This window comes from Zootoca vivipara, chromosome 8 (genome assembly GCF_965207765.1).
Source record: "Zootoca vivipara chromosome 8, rZooViv2.hap1.1, whole genome shotgun sequence".
Taxonomy (NCBI): Eukaryota; Metazoa; Chordata; class Lepidosauria; order Squamata; family Lacertidae; genus Zootoca; species Zootoca vivipara.
Window position 1 is genome coordinate 2878905 of NC_142591.1, and position 17589 is coordinate 2896493.

The following is a 17589-nucleotide window of genomic DNA, read 5'->3' on the forward strand; positions in this document are numbered from 1 at the left end:
GATATTGCCAGACTCCCATCAACTACAGTGAAAATGGACAGCGGTCGGGAAGGATGGAAGTTGTAGACCAGCAACATCTGGAGAGCCACAGATCCCACATCCCTGCAGAAGAGCAACTTACCCTCTTCTCATCCCTGGATTTTATGAGAGTTGATCATGGTGTGGCTCAATGTTTTTAAGCAACAAGGAAATAATTGAAAATACTAGGAACTATGCATTCATGAATTCCCCTTCACCCTGAACTGAAGCATGCAAAGAGTGAGTTCAAGATATTAGCTGGGAAATAAGAGTCCATACCTGAACCTGCTTTTCATAAGTTATGGTTCCCTTTCCGAAGACACATCCCCCTCAGCCCCACTGCTTGCACTAGGATCATTTTTACTTCTAGGAACATTTCTCTCTCTGCTTGATTCAGAGGGTGCCTTCATCCGGGTCTTCTCTTTCCTCTGCTGCTGTTTCTCAAGTTTTGCCAGCTGTTTGCAAAGAAAAACAAAACAAGACGTTTTGAACAGACTACTGGATTAAAAAAATATATTAAAACTTTGGCATCTCTTAAGGAAGGTTATGCACCAGATCTAATTTTCTGCCGAGAATCACCTACTGCTACGGTTCCTTGGGATTTGTGCAAGAAAAATATTTTGTCTTTTAAAAAATGATTTACAAACACAAATTACAGCATGATATAATTAAATTACCATGTGTACAGTATTCCAATAGTATAATCCTTCTTTAGTAACATGGGCATTCATCTTAAGTAACAGGTGTTAACTCTTCCGGCATCTGTTTGAAATATTTGTAAAACTTTATTAGCATTTATTTATTTTGCAAACTTGAGTCACATCATAGTCTTTGTATTCAACAATTAAGGGGCCAGTTGTCCTGTGATGTTTCCTTCCTTTGCCCCAGCCTTTCAATTGTCTAAAAAGTTAAGCTTTACTTACTTAGTTACAAGGGTGCAATTTGCTTTTACTGAAATAAACACTGAAACTACCAGACATCTGTGCTGAGGTCCATTTTATCCCCGGCGACTATTCAAAATAGGGCAGAGAAAGTAACTTCGCATTTTGCCTGTATCAGGGTACCAGAGTAAAAGGTTTCTGTTTTTGTAAAAAATAAATGTAACAATAGACAAGCAAGGAGCTGCAGTCAGGTAAGAAGCAAAGAAGTTTAATAGCAGAGACTGGAAGCTTGAGATGACTGTGAAGGGTGTCAGGATACCAATACAAAGCCTTAAGGAAAGTATTCCTTTCTCTTCTGAGTTTAGCTTGTCCTTGAATATATTAAGACATCACCATGCAAAATGATTTCAATTAGTCTCACAGGCAGCTGACATTACCATGGAGTCATTCCTGACAGTAAGAGCTGTTCGGCAGTGGAATTTACTACCAAGGAGTGTGGTGGAGTCTCCTTCTTTGGAGGTCTTTAAGCAGAGGCTTGACAGGCATATGTCAAGAATGCTTTGATGGTGTTTCCTGCTTGGCAGGGGGTTGGACTGGATGGCCCTTGTGGTCTCTTCCAACTCTATGATTCTATGATTACACATTATTTGCCTATCTATGTTCTCAGTGGACAAATCCATCCCCAGGTGCCCTGTCAAGAAACTAAAAATGATTTATACTAACTTCAAAATTTACTCCAGGCAAGATGTTCCTGTGAACTGATAACATAAACCCCTACTCAAAACACAAATTAACTGGCAATGAACACACATCATTAAAATGATGTTATTACCACCTACAGTATTTAGCTGCACAATAGACTCATTGACAGTTCAGCACCTCCCTGCTTCCTTATCTCAGGCTGCACCTCCAAAATATGGGTCGAAAATAGTAGAGGATTGATTTCCTTATGGAAGTAAGAACAAACGGGATCAGTTTAAGACTTCTATTGCAGAATGGGCATTAAAAATTAAAACTAATATTCCTCTTCTAGGAGTGTTAAGTGAGCGTGGTACATTTCCAGTACATGCAGTCCTCCTTCAGGTTCCTTTGTCCCCAAGGATCATCAATTAAGTCCTACAACATCACTCTTTGTTATAATGAAGCATTTCCAGTTAGATATAAAGTCCTTCAAAAGGACCATGAAGAGTCTTTTCTTTCAAATCTACTGGTATTTCAATTGGTGTGAACTTCACAGGGAAGTAAATTATGTCTTTGAAACACAGTAGAATAGATTAAAAGAATCTAATCAGAATAAGAGAGCTTGGGTTGTTCAAAGAGAAAAATTAAAAGAGCCTCCTAAAACTTTTAACCATGTCATGGAGAATGACTGTTATTTGTGTACATGGCTCCCATAGCAACAGTTAGCAAGGTAAGGCCCAGTCACAGAGAATGTAAATCACATAAGCTTCAATGAGTTCAAAATGTTCATTCATGGTGGATCTCTTAAAAGCAGACCAGCTTCTCTTCCCCACCCCCCCACCCCATCTAATTTCTTTGGGTGGACTTGAAAAGCATTTCCCTACCATTGCAGGGGAGAGAATGTGTGGGAAGATTCAAGCCTGGGCATATTTGTTTGTTTGTTGCATTTATATCCCACCTATTTCTCCAAGGAACTCCAGGTGACGTACATGGTTCCCCCCCCCATTTAATCCACACAACAACCCTGTGAGGTAGGTGTCAGGGTGGTTGCTGGCTACCCTCGAACAACAACACTCCAAACCATCTTGTCTTTAATGCTTTTATTGCGAAAGCTATTTACAATGCAAGAGCTTCATGAAAACATGTCTACTCAGTGCTATCAGATTCTCCCAATGGTGCTTTTCGGCTCCTCCCCCAGCAGAGTAGTTTGGGGACCCCAAATCGCCTCCCCCTGCGTTTGCGAGCCGTTGATTGCCTCAGTTCCGGGGTGAATTTGAAAGGACGCCCCTCTGCTGTTCATAGCTGCCAAGTTTTCCCTTTTCTCGCGAGGAAGCCTATTCAGCATAAGGGAAAATCCCTTAAAAAAAGGGAGAACTTGGCAGCTATGCTGCTGTTTCCCCGCTGGAACTCTCTGCTGGCCCCTCCTTCCTTGCTGATATCCCAGGCTGCGGGAAGGGCTCTTGTATGCTGTCTGAGCCCTGGCCCGCTCCTCTCACTTCCTCCTTCCTATCTCCTTTCCTTCTGCTGCTGTCCGAACTGTCTGAGGAGCTGGATTTGATTGGGGGGGGTGGCTGCTCCCTGTAAGCCCACCCCCTTACAGCAGGTTAGGCTAAGAAGAAGTGACTGGCCCAAGGGCACCCAGTGAACTTTGTGGCTGAGTGGGGATTCAAACCCTGGCCTCCCAGATCCTAGTCCAACACTCTAACCTCTAAACCACACCCTTGTGCTCAAATTTATTGTTCAATGGGACTTCCTCCCAAGTATGAATACGATTGTGGTGCTGGTTAATGTTTTTAGGTCCAGCCAGATGCATTCACTGGATATGAACAATGACTGCCACAGTGTCCACAATTTCACTCACTCTAGCAGCCAACAATGCTGAGGCTGTGCCACAACATCACCCCTTCTCTATATGCTGTAAAATCAATTGTGTGCTCAGCGCCATCATACTACCGGTAAGTTGTAAAGTAAAGAATAAACACTTGGGCTCATTCACGCATTGCAATGAGCCATGGTTAAGGAAGGAAACTTAACTGTGGTATGGTATATTTGAATTGTTGAACCAGTTTTCAATTAGCCAACAAAGCAGAATCAGAAAGCATGAACTAGATTGAATTTTAGTTATTTATTTTATTTCAAACAATTTATATACCACTTGATTGTAAAACACCTCAAAGTCAAAACACTTTACAAAAAGAAAATAATGTCATTGAAGTGACTTTAGAACAAAGGAGTCACTGAGGAGCGACTGAGGAGGGAGCACAAGGGCTTCTGCCTCTTGGATTTGTGTGACTGTCCAGGCTTGTGTGTGTGTTTGTTTCTGGCCGGTGACCTTGAAAGTGTGCTCTCCCTGAGCACATGGTCTGAGGGGGTGGGGCTTCTGTGGAGTCAGGTGAGTCAGGTGACTAGCTGTGGGTGGAACTAGTCAGTGCCTGGAGTTCAGCGCAGTTTGACCCATCTTTTAGATTTACGGGAGCTAGTCTTAAACGTTTATTGGGGCAGACCTAGGCAGCTTCTTCTTCTTCTTCTTCTTCTTCTTCTTCTTCTTCTTCTTCTTCTTCTTCTTCTTCTTCTTCTTCTTCTTCTTCTTCCCTGACTTCAAGCTTTTCAAGATGGAGGGTAAGGGAACAATTGCAGTCACCTGCAATTCCTGCGCAATGTTTGTATTCTTGCCAAAGGATGTAGGCAGCTACACCTGCAGCAATTGCATGTTGATTGCCCTACTAGAAGACAAGGTCCGGCAACTTCAGGCCCGTGTATCTACGCTCCAGAGAATTAAAGAGCTGGAGCTTTTCTTGGATGCAGCAGAGCACACTGTCAGCACCAAGGAGGAGACAGGGGACATCCCTGAGGAGGAGGTCAGTTCCCCAACACAGCAGCCAGATGTATGGAGGAACGTGACTCATAGAAGTAGAAGGCCCAGGGATCGCTCTGAATGTTTAGAACTACACAATCGATTTGAAGTGCTCTCCCTTAACATGGAAGACGAAGAACAGACTCCATTTGAAGATCTCTCCCTCATCACAGTTGATCAGAAATATGAAGATGAGCAGTAAAGTCAGTCCTCCAGAAATATGCAGGTGACCTTGCAAGGGACAGCACATGGAAGAATCCTAACCAAGCCTATGAGGAGGCGTGTAGTGGTAATAGGGGATTCCCTTCTGAGGGGTACAGAAGCAGTTATCTGTGGGCCTGATAAGACGTCTCGAGAGGTGTGCCGTCTCCCTGGGGCCAAGATCCAAGATGCAACAGAATGGCTGCAAGGAATCATAAAACCCACTGACAAATACCCCTTCCTTTTGGTCCATGTGGGAACCAATGACACTGCAAGCCATAGCCTTCAGAAGATCAAAAGTGATTATGAGGCTCTGGGCAGGAAGTTGAAGGACTTAAATGCACAAATTGTCATCTCATCTGTCGTCCCAGTTGAACGACGTGGCCCAGGGAGAGAGGAAAAAATAGGGGAAGTGAACAACTGGCTTCGCAAATGGTGCAAACAGGAACAGTTTGGATTCTTAGATCACGGTCTGCAGTTTCTTGAAGATGGACTTCTGGCAAGTGATGGGCTGCACCTCACAAGGGTTGGGAGGAATATTTTTGCCATGAAACTCAAAAACCTCATCAGGAGGGCTTTAAACTGACTTATGTGGGGGAGGGAGACAGTGGTCCTGAAGATAGGAGTCTACCAAGTGCTGAAGATGATCACCCAAATGTCAAGGACCAAATGGAGCAAACAGCACGCAGACTTAGTGGTGGGAGGAAAAATATCATTAAATAAGAGACATAGGGGAATAATCAATGGTCTTCAATGTCTGTATACCAGACACCCCCAAACTTCAGCCCTCCAGATGTTTTGGACTACAATTGGATCATGGGAGTTGTAGGCCAAAACATCTGGAGGGCCGCAGTTTGGGTATGCCTGCTGTATACTAATGCACAGAGCATGGGAAATAAACAAGATGAACTTGAGCTTTTGGTATAGCAAACTAAATACGACATAATAGACATCACTGAAACCTCATGTGATGGGAATGTAGTAATAGAGGGATACAATCTATTTCGGAGAAATAGACCAAACAGGAAAGGAGGAGGAGTGGCGTTATACATCAGGGATGTGTATACCTGTGAAGAGATCCAGGATTTAAAACTTCAAAGCCATATTGAGAGTATCTGGGTCAAAATTAAGGGAGAGAAAAATAACAGTGATCTCATTGTGGGAGTTTACTATAGATCCCCAAGCCAAATATTGCATAGATCCCCAAGCCAAACTGAGGACACAGATGAAGCCTTCCTGGAACAGATGACCAAGCATTCAAAAGGAAGTGAGATAGTAGCAATGGGGGATTTCAACTATCCTGATATTTGTTGGATGTAAAACTCAGCCAAGAGCATAAGGTCGAACAGATTCCTCACTGGCCTTGCAGACAAGTTCATTGTCCAGAAAGTGGGATCAACAAGAGGATCAGCCATTTTAGATCTGATCCTAACCAATAGTGATGACCTGGTTAGTGGGGTAGAAGTGGCAGGATCATTAGGTGGGAGTGACCATGCTCTTCTGGAGTTGGAAGGCGTCCAACATGCTACTGAGGAAGAGTGGAGGACAAGTACAAGTAGATTCAGAGCTGATAAAGCGGCTGGACCAAAGCCGAAAGGTCACTTAGTTGCGGATATGCCTGGAAGCGAAAGGAAAGTCCAATGCTGTAAAGAAAAATATTGCACAGGAACTGGAATGTAAGAACCATGAACCTTGGTAAGCTGGATGTGGTCAAAAATGAGATGGCAAGAATAAATATTGACATCCTGGGCATCAGTGAACTAAAATGGACGGGAATGGGTGAATTCAGTTCGGATGACCATTATATCTACTACTGTGGGCAAGAATCCTGTAGAAGAAATGGAGTGGCCCTCATAGTCAACAAAAGAGTGGCGCAAGCTGTACCGGGATGCAATCTCAAAAATGATAGAATGATCTCGATACGAATCCAAGGCAGACCTTTTAACATCACAGTAATCCAAGTTTATGCACCAACTACCAGTGCTGAAGAAAGTGAAACTGACCAATTCTATGAAGACTTACAACACCTTCTAGAAATGACACCAAAGAAGGATGTTCTTCTCATTAGAGGGGATTGGAATGCTAAAGTGGGGAATCAAGAGATAGAAGGAACAACTGGCAAGTTTGGCCTTGGAGTTCAAAACGAAGCTGGGCAAAGGCTAATAAAGTTCTGTCAAGAGAACAAGCTGGTCATCACAAACACTCTTTTCCAACAACACGAGACGACTCTACACATGGACATCACCAGATGGGCAGCATCGAAATCAGATTGATTATAATCTCTGCAGCCAAAGATGGAGCAGCTCTATACCAGACACCCCCAAACTTTGGCCCTCAGATGAAGGAAAGCATCAATGTCACTTACCTGCTTAGGGTCAATGGGAGGGGCAGGAGACTCCAGTTCTATAGTGACAGGTCCATCGTTCTGAATATGTACCTGCATATATTCACCAAATTTGCCATCTGAAAAATTAAATTAGAGTTGAGTGGGAAGAAGAGGACATTTACCTAAGAACCACCTTTGGTTTTTGTAGTGGCAGACAGCAGCCACTGCACGGTGTACCTGCTTCCAATGCTTATTTGCTATATATTTAGCCCCATTACAAGACTTGGTAAAAGACAGGGGTTCTGCCAGGTGGCCTTGATAATGGAGTCAACTGGAGGACAGGTCTGCCTTGACCCAACCATGGAGCTGGCACCTGGACATAAACTTTGGCTCACTGCTGAGAACATAGAAGGGAGGCACACTGATGTCTAGAGACTGGCATCTTGCTGCCTGGGACTGTATAAAAAGATTAGACTTCAAAGGAAAGGGTTGTTTACCATCCGGATGTGTTGTGGGCATGGGAGCCCAGGCAGCCACCTACCAGCCTAAAGAATCAGAGTGATCTCCAGCGGTTGGAAGAGTGTGCCGAAGGACCTGTTTTGTAACTATCTTTTGGATAACCTTTTAGCCTAAGATTATAGCTAGTAGGGTTGGGTGAAATATTGATATAACATCCAAAATAAATATTAAATCCACACCGTGATCAGTTTCAAATAAACTGAGCAGGCAAGTCACAGCCCTCAAACTCCAGGGGGAGATATAATTGCTGCCTGCTTGCCTTCCCTTTCAGTTTCCCCTCCAATAGCAGAATAATAATAATAATAATAATAATAATAATAATAATAATAATAATAATTTATTTATACCCCGCCCATCTGGCTGGGTTTCCCCAGCCACTCTGGGCAGCTTCCAACAGAAGTATTAAAATACAATAATCTATTAAACATTAAAAGCTTCCCTAAACAGGGCTGCCTTCAGATGTCCTCTAAAAGTCTGGTTGGTAGTTGTTTTTCTCTTTGACATCTGGTGGGAGGGCGTTCCACAGGGCGGGTGCCACTACCGAGAAAGCCCTCTACCTGGTTCCCTGTAACTTGGCTTCTCGTAGCGAGGGAACCGCCAGAAGGCCCTCGGCACTGGACCTCAGTGTCCGGGCAGAACGATGGGGGTGGAGACGCTCCTTCAGGAGAATACTCCCTCCCCTAGCTTCTCTGTAACAGTGGTGTCTGCCTTCGCAATAACAAACAGAATATGGGCCTTTCACAGGGTGGGGGAATCACAGGGATGAGGCACAACAAAGGGAGGAGGGAAACCCCATGGCCATGGGGGGGCGGTAGGACCCTGAGTCAGCCAAAGCAGTTGGGGGTGGGGACATTTTCAGGAACACGTGTGGGTAGGGGAGTCTTGTTTTTGAAACTTACAGTAGGGGAGTCAGGGTTGGGACAGGGCAGGTGAGGGGACTCTGAAGGGAGACTCTGAAGGTCCACTTAACAGAAAAAGGTCCACTTAACACAAAAACCCACAGCAATGTATGGCCGGGCCAGGTAGTTCTTAATAAAAGGGCTTCTGGTCTTTTTAAAACAAAAGTTATTTTAAACATTTTTTTCAGTTCATTATATATCATTTCCCAGAATGCCTTTATTGCCTTACATGACCACCACATATGATAAAAGGTACCTTCTTTTTCTTTACATTTCTAGCAGGTATTTGTACTTGTTTTTATACATTTTTATAGGTATGGGACGCTGTTTGGAAGAGCATTTCCCCCATCCATAGGGCTGGCAAAGAATTACAGAGATATCCATCTTCTTGCCAATTTTTGCCTGAATACATCCATAGCTCTTGAAACCTTGTCTAATGTAACAATTGATAAAACAGTAAAGTTGCAGGCTTTTCTTTCCAAGGAAATATTTTTTCACTTGGCTTAAGATGCTATGCTGTTGGCCAAGTGACCACTAGGTGGCAGTACAGTTTTCCTTCTGCTAAACTTACAATATTGCTCCTTCGATTACGTAAAAGCCTATGCACTGTATTTATATTTCTCATATACTACTACTCCCCCTTTCTTTTTGACTTTGAGAGCCACAAATCTTTTAACAGTAATAAAAAAGCTGAAGATGCTGGTGTCTTGGCAAACATTTTAGTAAGTAAACTAAGAACGTAATTCCTCCACAACCACCTGGTGCTAGGTTTTAAAGACCGGTTCTTAATCATAACAGAATCTGAAGTGAATAAGAAGAGTTCCATTTGATTCTTTAGTTTTCAGACTTGACAGATTACAAGAAACTTTTATTTTAACATGTTTATGTCTAAAAGCTTCAACCCACATATTCGCAGATCATTATCTCCGTTATAACTACATTGCATTGAATACAAAGTAGGTGACAAGAAGCTGACATTTTAGAAATTGATTTAAACCCTATCAGGCACTGTTCCTTTCAAAAGGAATAATGATAAGTGATTATATCTTTGCACTGCCAATCAGGATTTTGAATCATAACACTTTTCTCCATCTACTGTTTTATTTCCTCCCATTCAAGCACAAATGTTCCTATAAAATATGACAATATTAAACAGATTAAACAGAATGACATGGTGGTAATATGCTACTTCTAAAGAAAGGTATAGAACATTGTCAAGGGATGAAGTGATGCCTTTTTTATAAGGTAGAAGTCTCCAAAATGCACAAGAGATTTCTAGTTAGGGCCAAGCTACATGTTTCATAGAATTGTAGAGTTGTAAATCACCATGAGGATCATCTAGTCCAACCCTCTGCAATGCAGGAATCGTTTGCCCAACGTGAGGCTTGAACCCCAAACTCTGAGATTAAGAATCTCATGTTTTACCGACTGAGCTATCCCCCTTTCCTAACTTTTGAGCAAGGTTTTCTTGTGGCTTGAAACTTTCCCAGGCAATCAATTGCCATTCCAAATCTCCAACTGCTTCTTTTATAATGAGGTGGGGAAGAGACACAGGGATTCTTTCAACATTGGCTTTGCCTCCAATATCTATAAGCATATTCATTTGGAAGTTAGTTTTTCAGGAACAGGATTGAACATACAATCAAGTGCCAGAATTTTCTGAAGATATATACTGTAACCAGTTGTTAGTCCATGAAAAGAAAGCAAACAATATTGGTTAGTGTTGATCTGATCTACCTCTGACCCACCTCACATTTTGTCAATATTGCAAAGAATCTAGTACAAAGATACATACATAAATTTCCAGATAACTACATGAACTGATTAATTATGAAACGAAAGACAATATTGTATATATAAATTCTTTTAATTAATTAATTAACCGCATGGATCACTTTTGTTTTTAGTGTATCTAAGGTAATATCTTTGCTTTGCTGAGTGATATCCATTATCCAACTGTTATGTCCCACTTATGCAACAGACTACTGCACACACAAACAGGAATGTCCTTTGCTCTTCTCCATCACAGCAGTCTCCCATGTGCCCCCAGAGGTTGGGGAAACCTCTGATGCAGATTAGGCGACACAGGACTGCAGGAGAGGGTTCCAAGGCAATATTATGGCAGAGCACACACTGAGCTCTCAATTCCAGCAGGCTTTAGAGGGGCAAAAAGGAGAGGCAGGGTTGTCATTTCACAAGTTCAGTTTTTCCTGCACACTATTTTGACCTCTCCCTCTTGCAATCTGCAGTGACTCGCTTCTGTCTTGTCTCTCCACTCATTTTTCCATCCAGCACATCGATATGCAGATACTCCACTTTATTAACAAAGCAATGTTATTCAAGTGTCCCTGTGAATTTTGTTTTAACAGACCAGAAAGGCTACTTGTTTTCATTTATGTTCTGGAGCCATTGTGCTTTCCCTGGTCCACAAATTTAAGGAAATAATGATCCCTTTAACTGATAGGAAAAAGGCAAAATAAAAGTAGCAGCTACCAAAAGGCAAACATGTTTTATTGTTTATTTAGATTCTTCACATATTCACCACGGAGTAAGACTCAGTTAAGAAGTAACTCAGTGGGACTTACTTCTGAATAGACATGTATAGGATTGTGCTGTAGGAAGCTTTTCCCATTTATCCAACTCTTTAATTTGGCCTTACCTTTAATGAGCTCTGGCTTGTATGATTTGCGAAGGTGTTCTAGGAAACTGTTATAGAAAGACTCTGCTTGATCTGTAGGCATTGCCATATGATAGTCTGGCTTGTTTCCTTTCAGGATACACTGAAGAGTAAACTGGCTGACACAGAGCACTTCATACTGCTTGTCCATTACACTTTTAGACCAGTGTTTGCCACTTTCATCTTCAAACACACGTAGGTTTAAAATCTTTCTAACCCTAAGTTGAAAACCAAAAGACATGAAAGGTCCATTAAAACACACACAGGTTTAAAATCTTTCTAACCCTAAGTTGAAAACCAAAAGACATGAAAGGTCCCTGTCTCGAAAAAAGATCATTCTTACAATTCCACATAAATATGAAGTGGGGTTGGGGAACCACAGCCTGAAAATATGGAACAAAGAAAAGATTCATAGACCTTGAAGATTCCATATTTTGTCATCATATCTAGAAAATCAAAAGTTTATCTGGATCCATTTCAACCTGTGTTCAGGCCTGGTTTCAGAAATGAAATCGGCCTTGATCGCCTGGTGGATGACTTTTATCAAGAGAGTGTGACCCTGCTACTCTTACTGCCTAACAGCATTTGGTACCATTGACCATGGCATCGTCCTAGACCAACTGTGTAGAATGGGTTTTGGAATCACTTTATTACAGTGGCTTTGTTCCTACCTGCATGGCTGCTATGGAGTTTCATAGACATTCTTTTGCTTCCAGTAATATTTAACCCCTACATGAGCCATTGTGAGTGGTCATTAGGCTGGAGCATGAGTCATGACATAATAAATATGTCAATGACACACAGTTCTAGTTCTCCTTACCAGCTGAACTGGGAACGGCTGTGCCTTAATGCAGGGACTAGCCAACTGCCTGTTCTGCATGGGGTTGCATTCCTGCTGAAAGAGCAGATATATAGCAAGAGGGTATTCCTGTGTAATTAGAAACCCAAGTGATCTCTGTGACCAGTAGTATCTTTTACCAGCTTCATCCAATTACAGGTAGGTAGCCGTGTTGGTCTGAGTCGAAGCAAAATAAAAAAATTCCTTCAGTAGCACCTTAAAGACCAACTAAGTTTATATTTTGGTATGAGCTTTCGTGTGCATGCACATGAAAGCTCATACCAAAATATAAACTTAGTTGGTCTTTAAGGTGCTACTGAAGGAATTTTTTTATTCAGCTTCATCCAGTTTGCCAGCTAGTCATATCGGGATAGCCTGGCCACTGTGGTCCATGCATTAGTAAACTGAAGACTAGATTATGGCAATGTGCTCTATGTGGGGTTGCCTTTGGGCCTGGTACGGAAGCTCCAGGTAATGTAGAATGCAGCAGCCAGATTGATGAGAAACAAATAGCTGACAGCATGCACCTCTACTAAAACATCTGCACTGACTGCAAACACTTTACCAGGCCAAATTCAAAGTCCCTGTATTAATATACAAAGCTCTGAACAACTCGGGTCCAGGATACCCTAAGGAAGTCTCTCTGAACCTTGGGTCCCCAGATGTTGTCAGACTACAACTCCCATCATCCCTAGCTAGCAGGATTAGTGACCAGGAATGATGGGAGTTGTAGTCCAACAAGAGCTAGGAATACAAAATTGAGAAAGGCTGTCCTAAGGACTGTCTGAGCCTAGTTTTTTCCTAGCTCAGTAACTAACATCATCAGGAAGCGTATTGTTAGTTAATTCGGAAGCCTAACTAGAAGCCAGACTGGATATTTCATATAAGTGAACAAACAAACAAAATTTATATAAGCACAATACAAAGAAAAAGCTTTATACTTTAGATTGACTTACATGTGCTCAAGCTCTTTCTGAGTGTCTTCCACTGAGATACCCAGCAGGACACAAATGCCTTGTCCAATGGAGCTTATTTGCTCCCCACCAACTGTAGGGGGATTTTAAAACATAGGTTAAACTTGTCACATGCAATTATATATCCTAGCAAACTACAGTATAGGGAGTTTTAAAAGTTTCTGAATCTAAGAAACCAACTTACTGCCAGTGGCTTGTTGTCCCTTAAGTACTAGTCAAAGACCCATCTAGTCCAGGATCCTGCTCTCACAGTGACCAACCAAATGCTTATAGGAATTGTGCTAGCCAGACCTGAGCACATCAGCATTCTTCCCAGTTTTGATTCCCAGCAACTGCTATTCAGAGCCATACTGCTTCCAATAGTCATTGTGTTCCTCCCCCAGACCCAAAGAACAAGCATACATGCACTATTGGAAACACATATTTTTTTTACTTTGCTGAATGGCTATGTGATGCTTTATTTATATCAGCATAGCCCTATGGTTTTTAAATGTTTATAGATGGTATATCAAACATATATTAATTATTGTTTTATGTGTTTGGCTTTACAGCAACATGTATATACACTGATGAAGGATGTATTTGGAAATGGGTGCTTAATGCTAGGTACTCTCTGTTTTTCGCTTATTAGCATTTGATGCTGAATATATAATTCACATATATAATTCAATTTATGAATCAGCCTTTTCGTGCACATTCTTGTCGGGTTTTTTGCTTCATTCATTACAGAAATAAACAGTAAATTGCAAGAACTCAGGCCAGAAGAAAATTTACCAAGAACTCCAATTTCTACTGTCATTCATTACAGAAGCAGAGTACTCTTACAGCTAAACAAAGGGAGACATTTTATTACTAAAGTTCTCACAGTACTTAGAATGGTAAGAAAAAATACATCTATCAAAATTCTCCTTCTGCATGAGGTATTTTATGTACAGGATTCATACTTAATCAATCTGGCAACACTACATAGTGCATATTTGTTTATTCTCTTACATTTATACCCTGCCTAACCTAACAGGCTCATAGCATTGTTGTGGGTGAGCCCCACTGTACAACAAATTAATCAATTTCATGATTATAACTCTTGAATTCGTAAGAGGCCTTAGAAACTTTATAGCTTTTTTGTTGTTGGCCTCCTATGTTTTGTTTTTATTTATTTTAAAATTGTCTATAGGCCTATCATTAATATATATGTAGTATGCGGCAAAACATAGCATAAAAATAATATAAACAAAACTACTGTACAACTTCTGAGGTCAGTACAGGTATGGGCAAAAAGATAACAGGATCATAGAGTTGGAAGGGATTTTTTTAGTTTGATGCATTTAGTTGTCAATATGCTCAAATGTGTTGTGAGGGCTTGTCCTAAAAAGTGGGGGTACACTAGTACCTCCAGGGTGGGAGCTGGGCCAAGAACCCATGGGATCCTAAGCCAGTCCAGTCCAGCTACTGGGCACTGGCCCAATTCAGGCCATTCTGGTGCAGCAGCCTGTAGCTCACACAGCAAAAAAAAATTGGCAGCTTCATTGCCTTTCTCCCAGCTTCAACCATGGCTACTGCGAACAGGAGTGCTTTGCAAGTGGCGGCAGCTCCACCATGCAGTTCAGTCCCACCAAGCCTAAGCTGGGATTTAAAGATTGCTTCCTTAAACATTATGGCACCTTGGGATGCTCTTCACACAACTTCTAGGACATCTGTTTAGATGATATGGATGCAACCCTGTGCTTATCAAGTCTCTAACTGCTATCCAGCAGCTTGCCCTATTCACACAAGGGGAAAAAACAGGAGAAAATTGGGAGTGGGTGAGGAGTTATTGCTTTGATTTTGCCTTTTTTATATATTGTAATTTTATGTTGTGAACCACTCTGAGATCTACGGGTGAAGGGCGATATACAAATGCAATTAATTAATTAATGCTTCCATGCCAGCTCCCTGTTGCCAAAGCAATGCAGACACAACCACAGAGATTAAAAGGCACGGCATGTCCTCAAGGAACTTCCTACACTATTAGAAACACAGATGGGAAGCTGCCTTATACCAAGGTCAGTGGGAAATGAAATGTAGAGAGCACAGTTACTGACAATTCATTTAGAGCTAGAATGAATGCAAAATTAACACAGTAACCCTTTAAGACTACAGTGGTAAGTGATCGTTACAACAACTAAACTAAATATTTTAACATCTGTGGCAGAATAGAAAACATGTCTCTACTAAGGCCCAAATGAACAAAAGTAAACTTCTTATTAACATGGAAAGCTACAGGATACTGCAGGGGTCAGCAAACTTTTTCAGCAGGGGGCCGGTCCACTGTCCCTCAGACCTTGGGGGGGGGGGGCGGACTATATTTTGGAAAAAAACATGAATGAATTCCTATGCCCCACAAATAACCCAGAGATGCATTTTAAATAAAAGAACACATTCTACTCATGTAAAAACATGCTGATTCCTGGACCGTCCGCGGGCCAGAATTAGAAGGCGATTGGGCCACATCCGGACCCTGGGCCTTAGTTTGGAGACCCCTGGGATACTGAGTCTGATCATTTAGCTTAGTATTGCATACCTCAGCCTTTCTCAACCTTGCTGGTGGTTCCCAGATGTTGTGGGACTACAACTCCCATTATCCCTAACCACCGGCCCTGCTAGCTAGGGATGATGGGAGCTGTAGTTCAACAGTATCAGGCGGGGGGGGATCCAGCCCCCCCCCGTCAAAGTTGAGAAAGACTTGTCTACGGTGACTGCCAGCAGCCCTGGAGGGTTTCAGGCAGGGACTCTGTCCCAGCCCTGTCTAGAGATGCCCCTGGAGACTGAACCGAGGCTCTTCCACGGTCCCTTCCCCACTCCTCCCAAGGCAAATCCTATTGGTCAGTCTGATTCAGTCGGCATAATCTGAGGGTCGCAGGTTCGATTCCCACGTTGGGCGAAAGATTCCTGCGCTGCAGCGACAGGACTAGATGACCCTGGGGTCTCTGGCCACGATACCTAAGCGGAGCCTCCAGGGACAGAGGCAGTGTACCTCTGAGGAGCAGCTGCTTTAACAGGCAGGCGGATGCGTAAAAAAAGAGAAGAGACAAGCCTGAGGTGGAAGAAGCCCCGTCGCGCTTCCCATAGACCGCGGCGGGCTCTCAGTGAGCCCCATGACCGGCTCAACCCGCGGCGGAGGCCGGAGAGGGGAGGGGGAGGAAGCGGGGGCACCTGTCACGCTGGCCCGGGTGACGCGCTGGATGATGGCCTTCATGGCTCCGGGCCCTCAGGAGCGGTCGGCCAGCACCACGGCCGGCGGAGTAGGAAGTGGCGTCAGGTGACTTCCGGGAGAAGCAGGAAGTGCCTTCGCAGAGCCGTTACGGACTTGGTGCTATAAGCGATGGCAAAACGCAGACTGAGGCAGCCTCGCCAACTTCCGGGTCGCCTCAGACGGAAGAAGCTGACCATAGGAGACAATGGCGACATCTCCAGGCTTTGCCCCTCCTGGCTGAAGAGCCTTTTGGGAACGCACTGCTTTTAATTAAAGGGCTGGTGCTGCGCTGTTTTTTATTGTAATTATCTGTATGTTTTAACACCTATTGAGTGTGTGTGTTTGAGGGGGACCCTCAGATACCTTCTACGTATTTAGTGGCGCAGCAATAAAACTGCTAGCACTTTTGCAAAGCTAAGCAGGGTCCGATATGGTTTCAAATTGGATGAGAGACTGCAGGTGGAGAGTCCTGCATTGCATGGCGTTGGACGATCCTTGGGCTCCCTTGCAACTCTGTGATGATATGTATATCGTTTTAGTTCTTTCATTATTTACTTGCATTTGTTCTCTGTTTTTCTTATTTTTAGTTGTAAACTGCACTGAGTCCCCATCAGGGAAAAAAGCAAGGCAGAAATAAATAATCCTAGCACTCTCTAACCCGACCCCAAAGGGGGGGGGGGGGAGAGAGCAGCATGTTTTCCTGCTTTTTATAACTCATATCTTATTTCATGAAAAAAATAAATTTCAAAACTGAAACACTAAAAAAGTGTGGCAGGTCTGCAGGCATGTGAATGGTGTACAAGGCTTCTAGATGCAGGGGACAATTTCAGCAGATTGACCTCTCCTGCTCTCTGAGAATTTTTTTGTATGGGGACAGGGTGGGTGGACACCTGCTTCAGTCCAGCCTCTAATCTAATTTACATGAGGTTCATAATTGGTACTTTTTGCTACTGCTGACACAGCAAAAACAACATGGGAGACAGCAGTTAGAGTTATCGGTCTCTGCAGCCACAGCTGGCACTGTGATTCTCCAGCTCACTTCACCCCTGGAGGCACACTCCATTGTCTCTCAGAACAGTCTTATGCCAGCAACTGGTTTGAGATGAATTTCCGGTTTTATTAACAGTAAATTATTTCTAAATATATAAAAATTAGCACATATGAACCTTGCCCATTTTGGTGACGCATGATAAACTCCAAGCCAGGAACAAGCCCCCTGCTCTCCCTTTCTTACAGTTCCTTCTTTTGAACCAAGAATTCCCTCAAAACAAAAACAAAATTCCAATTGGAGATATGCAAATTGAGATATCATCTGCTAGCGCTCCTGCTAGCAGAGATAATAAATTAGTGGCAAGAGGTGGTCAGGAGAGAAGTCCCCTTTGAACTAAATGGGATGTTGAGGGGCACAGCCTCAGATATCCTGAAGACAGTCATCATGGGGAGGGAGATAAATCTCTGGGGAGGAGAAAACATCTACAGCAAGGCAAAT

General features: G+C 42.8%; 1 protein-coding gene across 1 annotated transcript; it reads right to left on the reverse strand.

Moving 5' to 3' along the window:
* Positions 1-297: 297 nt before the first annotated feature.
* DTD1 (D-aminoacyl-tRNA deacylase 1) lies at positions 298-16164 on the reverse strand. Its single transcript, XM_088674988.1, has 5 exons — positions 16061-16164; positions 12851-12941; positions 11039-11274; positions 7001-7098; positions 298-473 (listed from the first exon to the last, which is right to left on the reverse strand). Exons 1-5 carry the CDS (start codon positions 16101-16103, stop codon positions 318-320), a joined length of 624 nt encoding a protein of 207 aa, XP_088531114.1. The 5' UTR covers positions 16104-16164; the 3' UTR covers positions 298-317.
* Between the last annotated feature and the right edge of the window lie 1425 nt (positions 16165-17589).